The 22,982-nt window shown below is 40.1% G+C and overlaps 2 protein-coding genes across 2 annotated transcripts; one reads left to right on the top strand and one right to left on the bottom strand.

The window, feature by feature from the left end:
- The first annotated feature begins 202 nt into the window (after positions 1 to 202).
- On the top strand, positions 203 to 9,244 carry LOC149841868 (extra-large guanine nucleotide-binding protein 1-like). The gene is made up of 8 exons (XM_089998740.1): positions 203 to 1,613; positions 1,761 to 1,898; positions 1,990 to 2,094; positions 2,180 to 2,362; positions 3,977 to 4,157; positions 5,091 to 5,332; positions 7,856 to 8,016; positions 8,548 to 9,244. The coding sequence occupies exons 1-8, from the start codon at positions 501 to 503 to the stop codon at positions 9,140 to 9,142; spliced, it is 2,718 nt and encodes a 905-aa protein (XP_089854866.1). The 5' UTR covers positions 203 to 500; the 3' UTR covers positions 9,143 to 9,244.
- A 116-nt stretch (positions 9,245 to 9,360) lies between these two features.
- On the bottom strand, positions 9,361 to 22,614 carry LOC149841867 (inactive protein kinase SELMODRAFT_444075-like). Its single transcript, XM_089998741.1, has 9 exons — positions 22,077 to 22,614; positions 21,782 to 21,936; positions 13,727 to 13,821; positions 12,433 to 12,896; positions 11,577 to 12,167; positions 11,154 to 11,314; positions 10,981 to 11,057; positions 10,419 to 10,722; positions 9,361 to 9,727 (listed from the first exon to the last, which is right to left on the bottom strand). Exons 1-9 carry the CDS (start codon positions 22,312 to 22,314, stop codon positions 9,509 to 9,511), a joined length of 2,304 nt encoding a protein of 767 aa, XP_089854867.1. The 5' UTR covers positions 22,315 to 22,614; the 3' UTR covers positions 9,361 to 9,508.
- Between the last annotated feature and the right edge of the window lie 368 nt (positions 22,615 to 22,982).

The following is a 22,982-nucleotide window of genomic DNA, read 5'->3' as shown; positions in this document are numbered from 1 at the left end:
AAATAGGTCCCACAGACGGACCCCACCAACGAGGAGCGGAACTGAAAAGGCGTACAGCGCACGCACCGTGCTGGTCCCCACAATCCGAGGCGCGCCACGGAAGCCCACGTCAGCATCACGTCCGCCCGTCCCGGAAGAAGCGCTGGCGGGATCGCCGGTGCGGTTGTGTGCGTTCCCTCGGGCGTTCCAAGTCCCGAGCGTCAGGAATCCCAGAAGAAAAGAAAGGAGTAAAAGAGGAAGAAGGAGAGAAAGACGGAGGCGTTCTTCTCCCTCGTTTGGATACTCCTCATCAGAAGCAAATCTTTTTCCCCTTCCATTGTCCGTCGTTTGGAACTCGGGAGTTCCCGATCTGCATTTCGCGTCGTCGTCCCCAAAGCCGAACCCTAGCTCTCGTTTTTCCTCCCCTGGTTCGAGATCAGGTTTTTCGTTTTTCTTGATTCTTTTTCGTGTTTTTGGGGAGGGACCACTCATGGAGTGAGGGAGCCCTACGAAGGAAGGAAATGGAGATGGAGGAGCTTCTGAGGAAGATGTTGCCGGCCGGAGCCCCCATTCCCGATGAGGACCAGCTCGACTTCTCCTTCGCCGTGGAGTACCAGGGCCCGCCCGTCGCCTACGACCTCCCCAAGGTCATCCCCGTCGACGTCGACCGGATTCCGGTCGCCTCTCCGGTCTCCACCTCCCTCCCTGGCGCCATCCCGGTCATCAAGCCCTTCCTCTCGGCCGGAATCCCCGTTCGAACCGTCTCTTGGGTCCCGAAACCCGGCTCGAAGCAGCGGGATGTCGTCGTCGCCGTCCAGAAGGATCCCGACCTCGATCGAGCGTCGCCAAAGTCTGTGATGGAGTCGTCCTCGATCGAGCGGGCCGGGGACGACGGGGCGAGCGCCGGAGTGGATGAGTTGTCCGTGGAAGGAGGGTTCTCCAATTTGCTGACGAATTCCGGGGAGGATCTTAGCTCGATCCCTCCGGATTGGGGTTCCGAAGACCAGGATTCGGTTCTGAGCTCGCCGATTCTCTCCTCGGGGGCTTTGTCGTGGAAGGGGGACGATCAGGACCCGGGGTCGGTGTCGTCTTGCCGGAGGTCGGAGGACGAGGAACTCCCCGGTGATGCCAAGAAACCCCAAACCGTGACGTTTCGGAAGGAGGATCCTTCTCTGAGCAGGAACGGAGTTCTTCGAGACGGAGCTTCGGTCTCGAGGTTGAAGAAAGGGGCCTGCCATCGTTGCTTTAGGGGGAATTGGCTGATGGAGAAGGAGGTTTGCCTCGTCTGCAATGCGAAGTATTGTAGCAATTGCGTGCTCAGAGCAATGGGGTCGATGCCTGAAGGGAGGAAATGCGTCGGTTGCATCGGTTATCCGATCGACGAGTCGAAGAGGGAGAGCTTGGGAAAGTGTTCTCGGTTGCTCAGGAGGTTATTGAGCTCGTTGGAGGTTCGGGAGATAATGAAGGCGGAGAAATCGTGCGAAGCGAACCAGCTGCAGCCGGAGAGCATCTTCGTGAATGGGAAGCAGCTTTCTCCCGAAGAGATGGCGATCTTGATGTCGTGCAGCAACCCCCCGACGAAGATGAAGCCTGACAGATACTGGTATGACAAAGTATCCGGTCTGTGGGGAAAGGTGAGGAAAGGATTGGAGTTGGTTTCTGGGTTTCATATTTTTTTTTTCTGAAAAAAAGTAAAAAAAAAAAAACAAAGTAAAAAACCCACATTCCTTTCTCAACCTATTTTTTAGTTTGACTCACTTCTGAATCGGAATAATTGACAGGAGGGAAGCAAGCCTCACAAGATCATCACTCCACATCTAAATGTAGGAGGCAGTCTCATGTTTAATGCCAGCAATGGGAACACCAGCGTGTACATTAACGGCCGGGAAATTACAAAAGTGGAGCTGCGGATGCTTCAGGTTAACGCATAATTCACGCTCAGATATTATCCTTGGATGGATACGCGTTTAATTGTTTATGGGAATTTTAAGCCATTGTGGTTTACTGCAGTGGGCTGGAGTCCAATGTGCTGGAAATCCTCACTTTTGGGTGAATGCTGATGGGTCGTATCAGGAGGAGGGGCAGAAAAATATCAAAGGCCATATATGGGGCAAGGTTTCTTCATTCACTTATCCGTTTACGCCATGTTTTAAGACATCTCTCCCAATGAACTCATGGTTTGCCTGGTGATGTTTTGCAGGCTGGAACACGGCTGATTTGTTCTGTTCTATCACTGCCCACCCCTTGTAAAGCATCTAATTCTTTTAGAGAAGAAGTGAATGGATTTCCCATTAGAACTATACCTGAATGTTTTGAGCAGAGAGTTCTGAAGATTCTTTTAATTGGACAACCAGGAACTGGAACTAATACTTTATTCAAACAGGTGACACCAAATGGCATTGAAATATGTGCATGTGACATGCTTCTATCTGATGGAGTTCTTTGTTGAGCATTCCATAACTTTATTCCTTTGAGTTTTATGATCCAAACTATCTTAGGAATTTTATCTTATATGATGTTCTCTTCTTTTTATTTGCTGACCCCAATTGTTTTGGGATGAAGGCGTAGTTGTTGTTGTTGTTGTTGTGTGAGGTTCTCTTCTTTTTATGGTTTCAACCCTTCATTGAGTGCCATATACAAACTTGTATCTTTATCTATCGATTTCTTATGCAATGTAGGCATTTTTATTTGAATACCTTGCTAATGGTGCTGTTTTTGTTTTTTTAGTTAGTGCTAATGCATACTAGCATAAATATAGCATTTTTTTGTTTGGCTAGTAAAGTTCACTACTTGTTATAGATGAGGTTTAGAGATTCCTTTTTTTCTTGGTCAAAGAATTTCTCAAATTCTTTGTCCTATGTTGTTCTTCCTCTCGTCTCAGCCTACTCCGGTTGTATAGATCAAACATGCTTGGAACTTAAGGATAAGATAAGCTTATTTTCTTTTAGTGTTTGGCTAAGCTGATCTCTTTTTGCAACTTTTAACTTGGTTGTATTGTCATAACTTTGCTGAGAGAGTTGTCTACTCCTCCTGTGAAAAATGATGTCTGCTCATTTTACTAACATTACTTGCTTTTGTTTTGAATACTTTACCTTGAATGACTTTTCGTACTAGTTAGCAATTGCTTTGCATAAATTGTTTTGTCATTGCTGTCAGTCGTTCCCTTTGATATTGTCCTGTTGATGTTTTTCGTGTGTGTTTGTCAAACTAAATCTACTCATCTTTTACTTGGAATAGCTAGCAAGAGCTTAGTTTCTTCGAACTTTAGCCCGTTCCATAGTGAAAAAAAAGGTAGAACCGGAATAAGAGTCCATTTCAATTTGTTGCAGTATTGTCACCATTCTGTGCTTGTTTAAAAATTGATATCTTGCTAGTTATTTTGAGCTTGTCTGGATGGCTCTCAAATGCTATGTTTTAACAGTTCAAAACCGTGACCTTTTGCTGGGGCGCAAATAATTAAGTAATACCTAAATATATGATCTTGAATGTTGTGTTATTAAGAAAGTTGGGCATCACTCTGACCTCACCTGTTTTCCCTGTCAAACTGCAAGTGTATCACTCTCTCTCTCTCATCTAACTGAAAAGAGCACATCTTTTTTGTTGTTTTCCCTTCCGAAAATATCCATGCCCGTGTGTTGGTTGATTTGGAGTAACCACTTTGCAGTTGAATTCCATCAACAAAAAGAGATGTCTCATCAAAAGCATCATCAGTGTCCATGTGAACTCTCTCCTAAAGCTTGGCATTTTCAATCTCATCAATATAAGGGATGATAAATGAGGAGGGTCTCTTCTTAGCCTTCTTATCCCATTAGGTTCTCCCAAACAGCAATAAATATATTAGCACAGTAATATTTGGTCATATTATTGTTTTACTATATCCAATATCCTTTTCTGACAATGTTGATGTGAGAGCATTATTATGTTGTTATATAACATACATACTATGTGGGTTTTTTTTTTATTAATTTCCTAGTTACTTCCTCAATCTGTCTTTCAGGCAAAATTTCTATATAAAGCTAACCCTTTTTTGGAGGATGAGCGTCAAAGTATTAAGCTGATGATCCAAAGTAATGTGTATCGCTACCTTTGTATCCTACTTGAGGGACGTGAACGATTTGAGGAGGGATATATGATAGAAACAAATAATTGTGGGCTGCATGATGAGTTGGACACCTCAGGTAAGTTCTTTCCTTTTTTTCCTCCTAAATATGTTCCATCACATGCATGTTAGGTTCTAGTAATTTTTGTGACAACTTTCCTGTATAATGATCTTGATGACAATGATCATATTCATGAGATTTGAGTGTTAAACCAAGCATTTATGTCATCTTATTGCTTCCATTATTCCATATTATTTCATGTGACATAGGTAGTAGAATGTGATGTTTTAATAGTTGTTTGAGGTGTTCTTTGTTTTTTGGTTATCATATTTCAAAAACAACTACTTGATGGGCTTATGTTTTTATCTGTTGTGATTTTAGCTTTCCCATGCTTCCTGCTTAAAATAATTGCTTTTTGACAACCAACCATCATTCTTTCTTTCTGTGCATTAACTGCAGATAGATGTTATTTTATTCTCTGCATCAGAATGCAAGAGTCTGAATATCTTTATATTATCTTTGTGCAGTTAATAAAGAAATTTATGTTTCTGGTTCCTTCCATTTACAAAAAGTTGGTTCATTTTTTATCAATCAAGATGGATAACTGTTTGTCTGCCCATTTTTATGGTCTTTGTCTTCGTTCTTGTTCACTTTAAGCAATGATGTTGTCCCCTGTGCCTATTGACAAATGTCAGAGGCTCTATAGCTCAACTTGGAAGTCTGTAACTTGATCGGTCTTGGTGCGAGCTTTAATCCCCATGCCTTTGGCAAGTCGCTATTATCATGTTTGTGTATCCACTGGTCCAAAAGATAAGTACTTTTGAGTCACTAGCTAGAGATGTAGCACCAAACTTAATATAAGAGGTAGCTAAGTCTCTAGCCAGTGCTCATCCTAGGTTGCTCAAGTGTCTTTAATGTTCTATTGGAATTAGGGTTAAGCTTCATGCCCTATCTTGTGTAATTTGCATAGCATACTGTCGATATGCTGACCACAAAATTTGATTGATACAGGGACTGTCAGAGGAGGTGATAGTCAAAATATTTATGCCATAAGCACAAAGATGAAGGTTTTTTCTGACTGGCTTCTTAAAATTATGGTGTCGGGTGAACTTGAAGTAATTTTTCCTGCTGCTACCCGTGAATATGCACCAATAGTTGAAGAATTGTGGAGGGATCCTGCAATTCAGGCAACATATGCTAGAAGAAATGAACTTCCGGTTCTTCCTAGTGCTGCAAGTTACTTTTTGGAGAGGGTAAGGCTGATGATTTCTGTGGATATAATGCATGGAGTTAAAGGAATTCTTGAACTTCATGATGTGATTTATCAGTATTTCTCAACTAACATGTTCTGTTGTGTTTTTAAATTATCAATGCGTGAAAAGTTTTATAACCGGACTTGCCTCTGGATTTTTTTACGAAAACCAAGTGAAATTTTAGGGGCTTGTAATTTGTAAAAATTCAGCCAAGTCCATGGTCATCAAAACTGAGGAGATATTATCTTAGCTCTGTGGGTTCCCCTATGATTAGAATTGAAAAGAGAGATTCTTTTTGCTGTATAAGTTCCGCGATAAGTGTTTTTCGTAGTTTGCATTATTTATGTTCTTTTTGCTGGTGGTGTTTGCGAGGGAAAGATCAGAATATTATGTCACAGGCAGGAGGAGTTCATTCTAAACTAGAAGCCTTTTGCCTTCCTTGTTTGTGTTGCTGAATTGCAACATCTAGAGACCTTGTGAGTCACTGGTATAGATAGTTGTGGTGGTTCCTGTCTGAGTACATATATCAGTTTCCTGAATACCTGTGTAGGATGCTTGAGTAGCACCATCACCTGTTGGCATGGATAGTGTGTTCCTCAGCTTTTGGGTCAATTACATGATGTGAGTAAACAAAGAGCTGTCATGTTTAATCTACTTGTTTGCCAGGTGAGGGAGCCACAGATTCTGTAGCACTTTTGAGTCCTTTTGCCATTAAAATGAAGATCTATATTTGCTGTTAGGGAGATTCTTACATGTTAACACCTAGGTGACAGTAGCAGGAAAGCAACTGAAAGCATGAGGTCCTAATGTATGATGGTTGTATAGAACTTGTATATTAGCACAACTAAATATCTAACTCAGAATTCTGATTCATTATGAGTGATATGGGAGTATTACAAAGGATTTTAGGACTGATACATGCCTTTCTCTTTATTTAAATTGGAATGATCAGTCTTACCTGTCTGACAAACCAATCATCCTCTTTGAGTCTATTAGGGTGCGTTTGACTCACTGGACAAACGCCACCTGGACACACCAGGTGGTGTTTGTCCAGGACCTGTGAGTTGCACCCCCAGGTGCGACTTACAGGTTCCATGCAGTACTCATCTGGACCGCTTGGTTCCTGCGTGTGTCAAACACAGGATTCAGTCCCCGCTCGGGTGTGTCCTGCAATTCAAACGTGTCGTTAATGAACCTATTTGTGTTTTCTCACACAAGCATGTTGCACAATCACTATAGTTTTACAATTCATGTGACCATACGTTGTGTATATGGTAATGACTCATGTGCCTTACGTATCTGTTATGTTTATGAGTGTCGGCAGTTGCATGTGACCCTCATGCTAATAGTATATTAGTTATAGTTCTTATTTTATTTTAATTTCAACAATTAAACAATGGTGAGGTCCCTGTGCATTATGTGTGCATACTTCCATATATTTGGAAGCATGATTCCACAAAAGTCTGTATCCAAATATGGAGCAGATTTGTCACTGTAAACCAAAGAAACAGATTGTTAACATTAACTACTTTTGTGTGAAAAGAAGTGTCTGGAAACAATTCCTTCTGCATTTGTCTCACAAACACTAATCATAAGGGAGAAATAAAGGAATGCATATAGTTTAGTTAGTTTCTGAAGTTGTACCATGTGAATTAACAAAAGTAAGTTTCTGGGAAAAGAAAGAATACAGTGGGAAACCGGAAGGGACAGGAGAGGTGGAACACGGCCCAGTCCCATACAGATATTATGTTCTGGAAGACCGTAATACAGAGATTTAGCAACGTCAATCTAATATTGCACAAGTGGGTCCACAACAATTGTCAACCTATTTAAAATTGGATGACAGCAGCTCTCTCTCTCTCTCTCTCTCTTGCATGTGTGCACTGACCATGCTCATGGGATGGAGTTAGGTTATAGCTACCGTGGCAATGCAATGTTAAGCATTGATTGTGGCATGTTGAATTTGCACTTTTTCTTAATGAATACGAGTATTTGCTATTTTAGTATCCGTTGTATGATTTCAGTATCCAGCTGTATCTGTTTTTATATGGTGCAGCCTGTTTGTGTCCCTATTATTTGCATAGATGTATCCTTTACTAATATCTTAAAGGTGCTGCAAGAGTGTGCCAGTGTTCAGGCATGAGGGGAAGGTCAGAATGCAATCCTAAGTTTAATGCACATGAGAAATGGGTTTAAAATTTTTCTTCACTATTATACATTGTTTTGGAAAGCAAGTGCGCTGGACATTGTTATTTGGTGGATTATTACTGTTCATATTGTTAAAATAGGGGAAATGTTTATTTGCAATACTGAACTTTGCATGCATGGAAAATTTTGAGTGTTTGTCCTTATGTGGTTGTGTTGGAGTGCTTTTCAGGTCACACTGATGGTACTAGACAAAACTTACTCTTCCTGCAGGTCTCCCATGAGCATGGAAAATCTGGAACTCAACTGATAGATCCACTTGTCCTGGTGTTCATATTTAATGAGAAAAATCTAACATAGCCTAGATATTTGTTGCAGGTTGTCGATATATCTAGAACTGATTATGAACCATCAGACGTGGACATCCTTTATGCTGAGGGGCATCCATCCAATGGACTGGCATTTATGGAATTCTCATTTCCGCAGTTACCTTCTGATGACAATATTGATGATGCAGATCAGCATGATCCATTTGCGAGGTTCGCCAACTGAATCTATGACCACCATGTAGATGACACTGGATATATATATATATATATATATATATATATAGCTCCTGAGCAGTCTTATATCCTAAACTGTCCTACACAGTTTTGGGTGCTTGCTTAATCTGAACACATAGATCTATTCTCTATAGCTTAGTAGAAAACATGTATTAAATTAGGCAATTTTCGTGTTTAGATGCATACTTAGGCAATCCGAACTCACATTATACTAAAGTTTGAAATCAAAGTTTCTTATCGAATTGATTCAATGCAAAGCATGATTTTTAGTGAATAAGCAATGATGAACACATCAGCAGGTTAGTATATATATATATATATATATATATATATATATATATATATACTGCCTTTCACATGGGAAATGTTCCCTGTTCTTGGTATAGTTGGCTTTTGAGTTTCATTTGAACCATACTTTTCCCTAAAGCATTGGATAGCTAATTGATTCCAGTTCTAGTTTGTCATTATAAATAATGAATGCTTTATGGTCATGGTTTGTGATATCAGGTACCAGCTCATCAGAGTACATGCTAAAGGGTTAAAAGAAAATCGCAAGTGGCTAGAAATGTTTGAAGATGTTCGAATTGTTGTCTTCTGCATTGCTATCAATGAATATGACCAAATCTGTCAAGATGGGGAATGCATGGGTCAGAACAAGATGTTGGTGAGCAAGAAACTGTTTGAGAGCATAATCGTGCATCCGAGTTTCGATCAAGCTGCCTTCTTATTAGTACTGAACAAGATTGACCTGCTTGAACAGAAAATATACAAAGTTCCGCTCAGGGCATGCGAGTGGTTTGATGACTTCAACCCACCGAGCAGCAGTCACTGGCCCAGTAATAACGGCAATTACAACACGAGCAGCAATAACAACACTTCGTTGGTGCAACAGGCTTATCAATACATAGCAGTTAAGTTCAAAAGACTCTTTGCTTCTTTAACAGGGCGGAAGTTGTATGTCACCCAGGCAAATGGGTGGCAGTCAAATACTGTAGATGAAGCACTCCGGTACACACGCGAGATTCTGAAGTGGGATTATGATAAATTGGATCTGTGTGCTAATGAATATTCTGTTTATAGCACTGATATGGGTTCCTTTTAGTGCTTATGTAAAATTAGCTGTTCTTTTCAATTGTTTAGTGTGCTTTCCTGTGAATATATTGTTGTTCAAAATTAAGAAAAAGAAAAAAGATGTTCCCAGTGCCGCATCTCTACTGTGAGTGCTGATCATATGGTTCGGTTGCTTTTCATCTTCCTGGAACTTGGTTTGCTTTGATTTCTAAAAAAATTCTGCAACGTTCATGCTGGACCAAAGCTCTCTGACATCAGGAAATCCCATTGATTTTTCTTTCTCCCTTTTATTTTTATTTGATAATAGGTATATAGTACATTATCAAATAGTCTATTTATATTATTTCACCAAAAAAATCAAGAATATTAAATTTTGAGATTACAAGCAAAGGGATGTTCAATAGATAGTAGATACTGTTCTTCCTTTGTCACAGTAGACTGCTTTGAGCGATTCAAGGGAAAGCCTGCGGGGTTTGCCAGCCAACGATTCACTAAGGCTGCGAGGACTCGGTCCATTCATGCGCCCACTTCTGCTCCCCACTGACTCTGCATCAATGCTTGACAAACCTCCATTGGTAGGGTCTACCATTGCATCGCCTTCCAGTATCCGAAGGACCTGTTTGGAGAAAAAAGGAAACAAAGAAGTGCCAATATGAACTTTCTTTTCTGCATTAATACTCTGATATGAACTCTTTTTTGAAAAAGTTTCTGCCATGCAGCATCTTTACATAAAGGGCCCACGCAGTGCTTCTCTTGTGTCTTTCCCTACTTTTGGTAAAAATACAAGTGGGGCGCATGGGATATCACCTTTATGGTCCCTTACTACCCAACAAAATTCTGTTCAGACTAGGGAAATGTCGATGCCTGCTTTTCCTATCAATGTTGAGTTGCTGTCCTTATTCAGAAAAGTTATAATGTTTCAGTAAGCCATGTGATCTGATAAAGGGACCACACGGGTGCAGCTGATCTATCTTTTCTAATGTTTAGTAAAAGTTTCCAGGGTTTAGGGTCATGCTCCTTCATGTGCCAATGGGACATTCTCAATGGCACAGACGGTAGAGCAAAGAGTCTCTCTCTCTCTCTCTCTCTCTCTCTCTCTCTCTCTCTCTCTCTCTCTCTCTCTCTCCTTTGTCTTTACCCTCTTCGTTACGGATCCTTTGGACTCTACTTTGTTTAATTGCCCTAAGGAAAGAATACGGCCAACTTTTTCCAGGCTTCATTAGCAATTTAGCAATTTTCTAGTGATTTGAGAGGCCAAATTCGAACTAATGCATAAAAGATAAGGGTAGGAGAAAGGTATAGCGAACCTGTGACATCTTTGGCCTGGACTGTGGGTCTCGACGTAGACAGAGGGATGCTGCATGGACCATACAGTGAAGTTGGTGGCCGTAAATGCGCAGATCCAAATCCAACTGTGGGTCAAGAAGTTGATGAATGGAGTGATACTCGAGCAATGGGCGTGCCCACTCGGTCAGGCACTGCTGACCCTTTGGTCGTGTTATGTCGATGGCTTTTCTCCCACTTATTAGCTCAACCAACACAACTCCAAAGGCATAAACATCTGCCTTCTCTGTGATCTGCCCACTTTGTGCATACTCTGGTGCTAGGTACCTGTTAACCATGAAAAGCCAGATCAACAGAAGAAAGTTGCAAATGTAATTGCTGAAAAGAATTGGTCTACCAACAGCAGCAAAGAGAGGGTGGTAAGGAATCATGTGCAAGTATCATGGTGCTTGGCGTGCTCACATGATCTTTGGACTCTCAGAATTCACAATTCCTTGTCTTATGACATTGAAAAAAAAAAGAGTCCGTTTACTATTTGCTAACAAGGTTTATGATAATGGGAGAGGGTTGAGTTAAATCAAGTACCCAAAAGTTCCAATGACTCGAGTTTGTACACCGAGATCACCGTCAGGTTGCCATCTAGCTAAGCCAAAATCTCCAACCTGCAAGTGCCCAATACATGACCATCAGTCCTTGACATGCCATCAATCGCATAAACTTGAAATAGGGCTGAAGTTCAAGTGCTATTTCTGTTTTACCAATGGTTCGTAGTCATGGGTGATAAGGATGTTGTTGGGACGCAGGTCTCGATGGATGATGCATCCCACCCTGCAGTCCTCATGAAGGTACCGCAATCCTCTAGCAGCACCTATTGCAATCTTTTGCCGTGCGAGCCATCCCAATGGGGATCGGTTGTTCCCTGTACACAAAGAAGAAAATATTTACAAGTTTATTCATGCAGCGAGCTATAGAAGTCATGATAAAAAAATCTTTTTCTCGAAAGAGATGCAGCAGTACGAGGGATTCAACAAGGATGTCGGAACAGAATAATTACTTTAGGACGTAGTTTGATTTTGAATTCATCAGCCCAAGTTAAATGTGAGTGATGACGTGCTTTCTGTTCTATGTAGACCTTAATCAAATTGGTGGGAATTAAATTTGGTGGGATAGAGGGTAGTTACCATACAGATGGGAATCGAGCGAGCCATTGCAGATGTATTCGTAGACCAACAGCCTCCTCTTGTCCTCAATACAGAACCCAATCAGCATCACCACGTTCCTGTGCTGTGCACAACTAAGAACTTCAACCTCTGAGCAGAACTCAACGTCTCCCTGAGAGCTAGCAAGTTTGTGCTGCTTCACAGCTACCACTTGGCCGTCCTCTAGCACACCTCTATGAACCGATCCGAATCCTCCTTCTGCTAAGAAATTTGCCTCCGAAAAACCGTCGGTGGCGGCCTCAAGCTGTGCATAGCTAAACCATCTTGGAGGCTTGCCAAACACTGGTGCCTTGTGCTGGCATTTAGAACAGAGGGGCGGGGGAACTCGTACAGTACTGGATAAAGAAATTGCCTCCCTTACACCGGAGTTGTAAAACGAATCTGTCGTGTGCCTCTCAATAGAATTTGGGTGTTTGGTCTTCCCATGTTTGGTATGGCTGTTCATAATTGATCTGCGTTCGTCGTCATAATTTGGAGGAACCCAATATTCTTTGTGGTCATTTGTTAATGATGTTGAATATGGAGATAGGCTTGCAAATAATTCAGTGTATACTGTGGTAAGGAAAAGAAAGAAGCATATCAAAGGTAAATCTCATACAGTTATGAAAATTCGATTTAATAAAATAGAATTGTCTAGACATTAATTCCATCCTCTTGGTTTGCATTTGGAGGAAGTTTCTAAGCATGTGAAATAAAAAAGACTGCCCCTTAAGCCAACAAGCTTAACACAGTCAAGCTTAATATGTATTCCACTGTAAAAGATCATGTTAGAACTGCTATCAATGCGTATAATTGAGGTCACAGAGTTTTGAAGTACCTAGTTCCTGTTTTGCGTCAGACCACCTCTGTGAGCCAAGGGATGGGCTAGAGCCTTCACTCTCAGTTTCAAAGACAGTGTGCCCATCATCCGAGTCGTTCCCTTCCTCCCTGAAGCTTGATTCTCCCTTTTGCCAAGCACCCGAATGACGATTAGGCTCGGAAGCAGTGAATGGAGAAGCACCCATGTCATTACTACTTGACATGGACGTCCAAGCTTCGGTGGTTCTTGTGAATGGAGTGGTCATTTCCTCCGGACTACTGATAGGAGTGGAATGTTTCAACCTACTTCCAGTCTTTTTTTCACACGGCTCCTCCGTTGGTGTAACAGGCAAAGTGTGGGATCCTTCTGGTTTCTGTGATCCCAATAGATGGAGTTTAAGAACCTTGGCTTGAGAACCTTTCATCACTACAATGTTGCATTGCAGCTCCTCCATGCAACGCTTTGTTTCCACTTTTAATTGCCTGTGGATATAAAACTTTTTTCACAAACGTGAACATACTTTGATCATCTTTATGAATGGATTTGCTGTTGCACACGAAAAATGGGATGTAATATATATAATTAACTTTTCTAAACATGGTACAGAACCAATTAATTTTTGCTTATAGATATGTCTAGGGGAAATTGCACGTGTTTACTAATATTTTTAAGTAGAACCATCCATATGAATGTGCTTTCTATGATTCATTCCATATCAAACATTTTCCAAAATAAGAATATTTAGATGCTAATTGCATTTATTTTCTTGTTTAGATATCCAATATAAGGGACAGCATGAGTTGATTGGTCATTTCATGTTGGTCTAATGTATTACTAGTTTTTTTTGTTCATTTTGTAGAAAGCTAAATTGACATCTAGATTACTCATCAAATCATTCATCTAAGCCCTATTTCTTCCCGAAAATCAATGAAAAATTGCAGTAGAAACGTTCAATCTACTACTCAAAAATTCACATGAAATGAGATTCATCAGCAACAAAATCATGGCATCAAAGCATATGAGAGTAATCCTGAAAGTGTGCTTGTGTGCGTGCATACTGTCACGGTCAAACAAAGCATAGAAGAAATGTGAAATGAGCAAATGCCTAGATAATGTCTTGGGCAGAGGGGAGAACCGACAACCATCAAAGACATACATCTAGTTTTCAAAAAGTTTCACCATGCTTTCATAGTTTACTAGAAGGGAGTTCACAAAATTGGGGCATTGAAACTTTAAACTATGTGACATATATATATATATATATATATATATATATATCATTGTGTGTATGTACTTTATGGTTGTTGATTACTTGTCTAAAACAACCCAATTGGCTCCTGCCCTTTTGGCTTCAGCAGCAACCACCCCTACCGGCGAAGCTGAAACAATTTTTATCTTCACATTCACCTGCACAAAAACAAACAATTCACACTCGTCAACAACTGTATTATAAGCAGGGTGGTCGTGGGCCCCACCTAGGGTTTGCCTCGCTTGGGAGTAGGTCCATCAAGTGGGTATGGTGATAAATAAGAAAGCCCGATTAAGACCTGGGTCCGGACCTGAAGGTCCAATTAATACATGGAGCCGGGTATAGTTTGTGAAATTTTATACCAGACCGGGCTCGACCCAAGTTTATATTAAGACCCACAAATTTTCAATGTAAAAATGATAAAAAATATTATTTTACTGGGTATGACCCAGGTCTGGTTCATGTAGTTTTTATTGGGTCAGAGAATGGTTTCTCTTATGGTGGGTCCAGTTAGACCTGGGTCCTGACTCAATACCATACCAAAAAATTGTGGCCAAGTCTGATTCCACCTGGTACCGAACCAAACTCGGCCCATTGACACCCATATATATATATATATATATATATATATATATATATATATATATATATATATAGAGAGAGAGAGAGAGAGAGAGAGAGAGAGAGAGAGAGAGAGAGAGAGAGAGGCACATCATTTGGGTGTGGGTGGGTACTTGCCCCGCCTGACCAGTATGTAGCCCCTGGTACAGACTTTAACGTCTTGGGACAAGAAATATGAATTTGGGCGTAAAGTGGATGATATCTTAACGCACCATGCGTTTGCATGTCGTGGAAGGATGCTCCATGCCACAATCTGTGCACAGCGTCCTTCCACGGTAAATGAATCGGACCCCAAGACTGGAAACGTTACCGCGGCTTTTGGGGTGGGTTGATTTTGGCCCTGCCTTTCTACGTGGAAAGTGGGTGCCTTGTTTGCATGCACCGTGGGCCTCACGGAAAAGGTGTGGGGTTTTACGTCATTCCGCACACCCCCTTTTTCGTGACATGCAAACAGGTCCTTAGTAGAGGTTGGTAGAAAAAACGAACGTTTTTCAAAAGAGGGGAGAGGAAATGGTGCTGTCAAGAGACCGACCTTGCTAGTTTGTAGACGTGGTCATATTAATTCATGTCTGGTTCCCTAGCAATGTGCTGGTGCTCTGCACCAAACAAAAGAGAGAGAGAGAGAGAGAGAGAGAGAGGCTGATCAAATTTTCTAATCTGGTCCAACTGGATATTTTGTGGAAACTTGGTACATTCTTGTAGAACGTAGAACTATTCTGGACTATTGGATTTGCCAGAATCTCTTAATATTTGCATGGTATTTATGTTATTTAACTTCTCTTGCATGCAACTTATATTTTCTTTAGCATCAACCATAAATTTATGAACTCCATGACCTGAAGTCATACAATGAAGCAACCAGCAAATGTAGATCCACTCTGAACCGCCTTCAGAAAAGGAAAATACACCTTACATGAAGTACATGCAGTTTGTTCTTTTAACCAAAATGATAACTATCCCAAAGTTTTGAATATTATCATTAATACAGAAAAGAAAATGGTGTCAAATGTGCTTTATAAACTATGTAAATGTAAAGATTTGCAAATTTGTGAAGATTGGTAAGTCCATCTACCCCCATTCACTTTGGCAAATTTGTTAAGATTTGCAAATATTCTTTTTAAACTATGATAAAACCCCAAGTGTGACCTGAAGGATAGGCAAATTTGTTGCAGGCTGGGTAGGTGAAGATTGGTAAATCCATCCACCCCCTTTCACTTTGTCCCGTTTTCTAGAAAAAGGAGCTGAAGGGAAGGAAAATAACAGAAGTTCTATATACACACCTGATGTAAAAGCAGGGCCATAGCCAAGAATTTAAAGAGAAGGAAAAATAAATCTTAATAAACTATACTAATAATATTTTTAAAAATTAATTATTCCAAACCATAACTTTTACGAAAAACTCTAATTCCTACAAACATCACAATTATGCATTTATATTAATTGATTAAAAAACAAAACCCTTAATACTTTAACTAAAATCAAGCATGTATTATTGATTATACATGGGTTCATATCTAATTACCATTGAAAAAACTAAAAAAAAAACTGAAACTATAAAAACATTTATGTTATTTTTATAAAAAACCAAATCAAAACCTTAAATCCTAACAAGCATCACTCATTTATAGGCTATTTGATAAAAAAAAAAAAAATTTAACTAAAAACAAGCATGTGGAATCATGTTTAATGTTGATTTAAAAAAAACAGAAATACCTAATTAAATATTCAACTCATTAAAAAAACAAAATAAAAAACCAAAATGCTAATTGAAAAAACACAAAAAAATGCTAAAAACTAATTAAATATTCATTCTAAAAAATAAAAAACCTATTTCCTAACACACACATATGTGCTAATTGAGAAAAAAATGCAAAACCCCTAAAACTCTAACTAAAATCAAGCATTTGAAATACCTAATTAAATATTCATCTCATCTAAAAAACCAAAATAAAAGCCTAAATGATAATTAAAAAATAAAAGACCCTAAAACCTAATTAATTATTCATACTATTTAAAAAATAAATAAAAAACCTATTCGCTAACAAAAATCATTCATAAGTACATGGTAATTGAGAACAAATAAATGAAACCCTAAAATTATAACTAAATTCAAGCATGTGGAATCATATTGAATGTTGATTGAAAAACATAGAAATACATAATTAAATATTCATCTCATTGGAAAAACCACAATAAAAAACTCAAACATTAATTAGACAAAAAAACAAGAGAAACTCTAAACCCTAAAAAAAGAAAAAGCACAGGAAGAAGACACACATGTCGGAGAGGCCGCCGGATGGCAGAATGCCAGATGCAGGCGGCATGCCTACTACCCCAACCCCTGAGCAATCAGCAGAGAGAGAGAGAGAGAGAGAGAGAGAGAGAGAGAGAGAGAGAGAGAGAGAGAGAGGTGGGGTCGGGGTTGGGTAAGGGCACATCGTTTTTACGATATGGGTCGTGATACCCACCCTGGTCTGGCCTCTCATGCACACAGCGGGTCAGGGTGGGCACTGCTCACCTCTACCCGATGCCCCCTATTGGGAGATTTTCAGGTCAGGGTGGGTAACCCTGGCTACAACCTAGCTCCGCCCCTGATTTTAAGTACCTCTAAATTATGAGCTGGGTTTAGGATTCTATTTTTTTTTTATCCGGCATAACCCGAACATGAGTGCTTGTTATTTAGTCTATTGGGGATGGCTTCATTTGACAGGGCACCTGTCAGGCAGTTGGGGATGGCCTAGATCTGGGCTGCAAATTCAGCTCAAAAACCTGATTAGACCCGCGCATTCCCTGGCCTGATCTGATGGCCCAGCCTGATGTGTTGTGGATGTGGATCACAAATCATGGAGGCGTGATCCAGTGTTCGGGGCGAACACTTTATATGTGGTTTGGCTCTTTTTAATATGGGGGCACCGACTAAGTGGCGCCAGTTGGTTGGGTCGAACAGCCCCGAACACTGAATCTGCTTCGCAAATGATGTGCCTCAGGACTATGCAAACGCACCAAAGACGTGGTCCACTGAGACCACTTGGCCTGAACTGGTGTTTATATTTCGCGAGTACTTGGTCCAATCACTGGATGCCACCAATTCAGTCATTGGGAAGGGTGGTGGGATGCGTGGCATCTATTTACTGAGCTGAGTAGCTTTGCAAGGATTTCGGCAGATTATTGGACCTACTCCATGTGAAGCTCATTACGCGTGAAACTGACAATGGGCTTAGACTGGGTCCACTAATAAGTGGCACCACAGTCCCAAGTCAACGTATAAAGTTACACAAGGTATTACTGTATATCTAGGGCCCCCATGTTGCACAAGTGGCTTCAGAGGTGGCTGGTACCAGCTGGCCCTGCAATATATGCAGACCCACTCTCAAATTGAGATAAGGTCATATACCAATAAGTGTGACCACCCTTAGATTGTTAGACATAGATCTGTACACTTTTTGTGGTTTTAAACCTCGATACATTTTTTTTTGTTTGCATGGCCACCAGATACTATATCCAACCGTTTTGATGGGTTTAACATGGTTTATTTACTATATATATTAGCAGGCTTAATATCGCCATATGTGATGTAAAGATTAAATTTTACTATGGCGAAAAATAAACTGCTGACGATTCATGAAGATAAAGAACAGCTTAAAATGGCCGAAAACTTAATATCTCTGCTGTAATGGAAAATTTAAATTTTCAATATCGTGAAAAACCAACTGCTGACAATTAATGACCGAAAACACCTAGCTGAAACTAACCTTAACACGTGAAAATAACAAATAAAACATGATTGAAATGTTAGTTTTGGCAGTTAGATATTAGATACATGTAAATCAAGACTTTACTACACACACACACACACACACACACATATATATATATATATATATATATATATATATATATATATATATATAGTCATTAGAATTAGGGATGGCAGTGAACCGGGGCAGGGGGGGAAGACAAGGTCTCCACCACCGCCCTGTTTCAAAATCCGAACCTTCATCCCCGCCTCCATCCCTGCACGGGGATGGATTTCAACCTCCACCCCTGCCTCCATCCCCGTTTAATGTCCTCCATCCTCGGTCCAAAAGGGGGTGAGGTAAGGCGGGGCCCGTTTCCCCTTAGTCTATAGTCATCCCTTAAAGGATTGGGGACGGGATGGGGCTAGGCGGGGATTGGGATGGGGACGGGTGGGGCGGGGCGGGAGAAAGCTTAAGTCCATCCCTGCACGAGCATAGATTTTAACCTTCATCCCCGTTTCATGCCCTTCATCCCCGGTCCAAATGGGGCGAGGCGGGGTGGAGCCCCGTTGTCCCCCGGTCCACTGCCATCCCTAACTAGAATATGATAACTAATGTGTGAACCACGATTTTACTAAACTTTTTGTTCTTTTCTCTTGAATCTAACCGTAAGGATGTGATGTACATGCTTGGTCTTATAAGAACCCACTCTCAAATCATCCGATGCATAAATGAGATGTTTTTAAGGCTTTAAAATCAATGCCTCATAATCTTCATAAATATTCAAGCATTCAAAAATTATACTTTTTCATTAAAAAAAACACGATCCAATGGGTGATTCCTAGCAAATTTACCATTCTCAGCACATCATGGTTGGATTTGCAAAAAAAGTGTTGGAAATGCTCACATTCTAGTTCTCATATTCTAGTGACTACATATATAGTAATGCACTTGTTCTCTCCTTATTAGGGTCTTTCAAAAATCATGTTTTTTGGTATTTTTCTCATATCTAACACCATAGGTATAGGTATGATATATAGGTTTTGTTTAGTGGGAAATGACTTTTGTATCACCGGAATCTGATCTGTATACAGGTTTTTTTGATGATTCAAAATCGATGGCTATGAAGGCATCAATTTTTTTGGCTCATAAAATATATTTTTCATGAAAAAACATGATCCAAGAGTCGATTCCTACTAAATCGAGCATGCTAAACACATCTAACGATTTAGATCTATCATAAACCACTTCAAACTATGGGGCATAACAAGAAAAGAAGGCATAATATATATATATATATATATATATATATATATATATATATATATATATATATATGATCTACTGCTTTCTTTGATAGGAATCACTTCTTGCATCATTTGATTACAATGCATGGATATGTTTTCATAAAGGTTTTAAAAAATCAACGGTGTACAATTTTCATGAATTTTTGAGGCTCCAAATAACAATTTTTTATCAAAAAATGCAGCAATCATGCTGAACACACCTATGGGGTTGAAATTTTGAAAAAACACCAAAAATTCAATAACATGTTTCATTTCTCTCTCTCTATAATGTTTGGAGACTCATTTATGGCATTTGAAACGCCACCCTAGATAAATGCTACGTAGTGACAAGCCCCGACTAGGCATTGACTAGTTTGCCTAGTCGGTTAGAGGTAAGTAAAATGACTAGGCTATGCAATTCCTAGGTAGGTACCCTAAAATGTACCAATTTTGCCGATTAGGCATCGACTAAGGTGCCTAGTCGGCGACTAAGCTGCCTCCACCTAGGCATGAGGGTAATTTAGTCATTTATTATTCTTATATATATATATATATGATTGATTTGTTATGTGAAATCATGAAAACATGCTTAGTTATTATATATATGTGTATGCACGGTACTTTGGTTTTGGGATTTTTTATGTGAAACATTGAAAGGATGCATAATTAATTTTAATTGATTATATTTTTTTTATATATGTATGAGTTTGTTTATGATGATTTTTTTATAAAATCCTGAAAGCATGTTTAGTATTATGAATTATGTAATATATTATTTATATATGTATGTGTTATTGTGCTTTTGTGAAAGGTTAAAAGCATATTTTATTGATTTTACTGAATATGTTATGAATAATATATATATATATTTTTGTACAATTATATATATGTATATTATGGTTATGTATATTAATATATTTTGTGAAATCATGTATAAGTTTATATTTGTGTAATGAAAATATCTTATTAATAAAATAATTAAATATATTTTTATGTATATTTTGTGTACTTTTTATAATTTAATTGAGGTACCGACTAGTTCAACTATTCTCTCCTAGTCTTCGACTAGTTTCTTTAGGGGTCTACCGAATAGGCATTACCTAGCGCTTTTGATTATATAAGATAAATAACAAATCTTTTAGATAAACCTCTATATTGCAACGTGCGATTTGATCAAACTTATGATCTTATACATTTCAAATGAAAATCTGTCATTCCATTTAGTTGATTGAGGTGCGTCAAGCTCTTTGGTAAGAATAACATGAAGAACCATGATCCGTTTCCTGAGATTAATACGAAAATTGCAAGTTGTACCTGTACCTCAAAGATATTTTTTTCATGTTCTCTCCAAGCTACTTAGCCATCAAATTACTTTTAAACTGCTAAATTTTTAAACAAACAGAAATAAAATATGATGATACGGTTACGTGAGTATCCATAGTATATACGCCTCGAGGAAGAACATAGCACAACTGTTGACAGCTCATGTCTCTCTTATCCGATTCGAGACTTCGAGTGTTGCCGAGCTTGCGGTTCAAGTCTCGACGGAGCCTTCACCGATCAGTGAGGCGTTTAGAAAATTTTTTTTTTAAATTATGACCGAATTGGAAAAACAAAACAGAAGATTTAATGTGTTTTAGGAAGGGGGGCTTCGCTTATGGCAGGAGCAGTTAGTGCACGTCACCTTGTCATGGGACGTTGAAAGTTCGAACCCAAATGGTATGGTTGTATAGCTAACTGGTAGGGGTCTGCCTAACCCCAGCTTTCTCTATCGGAAAAAAAATTATGTATAAAAAAAAGAGCCAAAAAGACGCAAACCAACGGATATATTGAGCGACAATGATGACATGACAGGCCAAAGCGCTCCACATTTAAAAAAGAAGAAAAAGAAAAAGGTAAAGAGGCAGAAAAGTCAAAGACCAGATCCGTCACGATCGCGAATCCCACGCGCGCGCCAGCTCGCGTGGTCAATTAATTCCCAACAAAAATCTCAAATAAAACCCCCATTTTATAATACACGCTAACTATCATTCACTAATTAATTACTTGCTCACACCCAGCACGTTCTAAAAAATCCCGAAAACACCCCTCGTCCAAACCCCATCTTTAGGAGTCCCACCCCGAGGACACCAGCGTGCTTTTTCAAGGAAGCAAGGCGATATTCGGCAACAGCAGATTGCACCCGCCGTGGAAGTCAAATCCCGACGTCGGAATCGGCCGGAATCCAATAATTGGAGACCCGCGACCGTACTCAGCGCGTTTAATACGGTCATCATCACGGCCAACGTTTTTGATTAATTAAATTCTTTCACTGAAATCAAAGGATGCCTTTGTTACTGAGTTGATCTTTACCGTGATTGTGACATTGAGGAGCTAGTTTGACTAAAATACCCTTGATTTTAGGAGCTATGTCCTAATAGACTAAAATACTCTTAACGTTAATAATTATTTACGGCCGGGGGGGGGAAGCCTACCTTGTTCTTGTCGTAGACCCCGTGGAACTGCAGCATCATCTGAGAACACGACTCCGAGATCTGACATTTCTGTTCAGGCGAGCTCTCCAATCGCTCTTTCCGGTGGCCGCTCGCGCAATCGCCGGCGAATCTAGGAAATCGCCATAATTTTCGCCCTGGAGCAGAGTTCAGCGTTATTCAGGAAGGAAAAGAAGGGAGAAACATGACTCGTAAAACTGACTCCTTGTAATGTACAAACGCATTAAAATCGTTCTTGTACCGAAACAAGGACGATTTTGTGCGCGCCTGAAATTACCTCGGGTTTCGTCTGAAAAGATCGCGAGCAGAGTGATGAAATCACCGGGCCTGACGACGTGCGTGAGCGCCCAAGCCAGACCGTTCCTCGAGATCTCGCACCCCGCCTTCACCGCAACGATGATTTTCTCCGAAGAGCCTGACTGCGTCGCCGGATCTCGAGCATCCTGGCGGCCAGGATGATTTTCTGGCTTGATTTTCTCGAATCTGTGGGATGCTGCTGCCGGAAACGGATTCATTGACGTCTTCCAGGTGTGGAATTATCAGAAAATCGGATCAGTTTGCAATTTCCGGCACCAGAATAGGGATGATTCCGGCAGTGGAGATGAAGGAGAAGGTGATAACGCGAAGCATGATACAACAGAAAGGAGGCGGGGAGGTGCTGGTTGATCCTGAACCGAATGGGAGAGGCATCAACTGTACAAAAAGACGGTTTATTGAAACGGTGGCGTGTTAACCGGACGTGGTTTCAAGATAACCATGGTGAGGACTCGTTTCAGCCAACCATGGTTTAGGCTTGGGGATGTTCCTATCCATTTGCATAAGGCAGCCCTCATTTAGCTTGAAGTAAGTATGTGCATGTGAATCGGGGTTATAAATTTAGATCCAATATAACCAATTCACTATCCAGATCCATATCAAATTGACACCACGTTTGGGTCGATCCATATTGATTCTAGATTTCTTTTTCTTTCAAAAAAAAAAACTAAAATAAAATTGAAAACCCAATATGGATTGGCCCAGATGCTGTGAGAATTGGTTGTGGATCTGGGTAGTGGATTTGAAGTGCTTTAAGCTAGAATGATGTCAACAACTACGTACATCAAGAAAGGGATCACTCAATTAAGAAAGTGAACGTCTCGCGTTCGATTGTGATGTGTGTTAATACTGAACCTAAACGGATTCA

This window comes from Nuphar pumila, chromosome 3 (assembly GCF_984573655.1).
Source record: "Nuphar pumila chromosome 3, dmNupPumi1.hap1.1, whole genome shotgun sequence".
Taxonomy (NCBI): Eukaryota; Viridiplantae; Streptophyta; class Magnoliopsida; order Nymphaeales; family Nymphaeaceae; genus Nuphar; species Nuphar pumila.
The sequence above is the reverse complement of the archived record's forward strand: the minus strand, read 5'-3'. Positions and strand labels throughout refer to the sequence as shown.

Bases quoted from the DNA above. Each gene is read 5' to 3' on its own strand.
- LOC149841868 (XM_089998740.1), top strand. From the start codon at position 501: ATGGAGATGGAGGAGCTTCTGAGGAAGATGTTGCCGGCCGGAGCCCCC. The intron at 1,899-1,989 runs GTTAACGCATAA...GGTTTACTGCAG, and splicing joins TGGAGCTGCGGATGCTTCAG to TGGGCTGGAGTCCAATGTGC. The intron at 2,095-2,179 runs GTTTCTTCATTC...GATGTTTTGCAG, and splicing joins AAGGCCATATATGGGGCAAG to GCTGGAACACGGCTGATTTG.
- LOC149841867 (XM_089998741.1), bottom strand. From the start codon at position 22,314: ATGAATCCGTTTCCGGCAGCAGCATCCCACAGATTCGAGAAAATCAAG. The intron at 13,822-21,781 runs GTAGGCTTCCCC...GTTTTTGTGCAG, and splicing joins GGGTCTACGACAAGAACAAG to GTGAATGTGAAGATAAAAAT. The intron at 12,897-13,726 runs GTAATCAACAAC...TTATATCCACAG, and splicing joins AATTGGGTTGTTTTAGACAA to GCAATTAAAAGTGGAAACAA.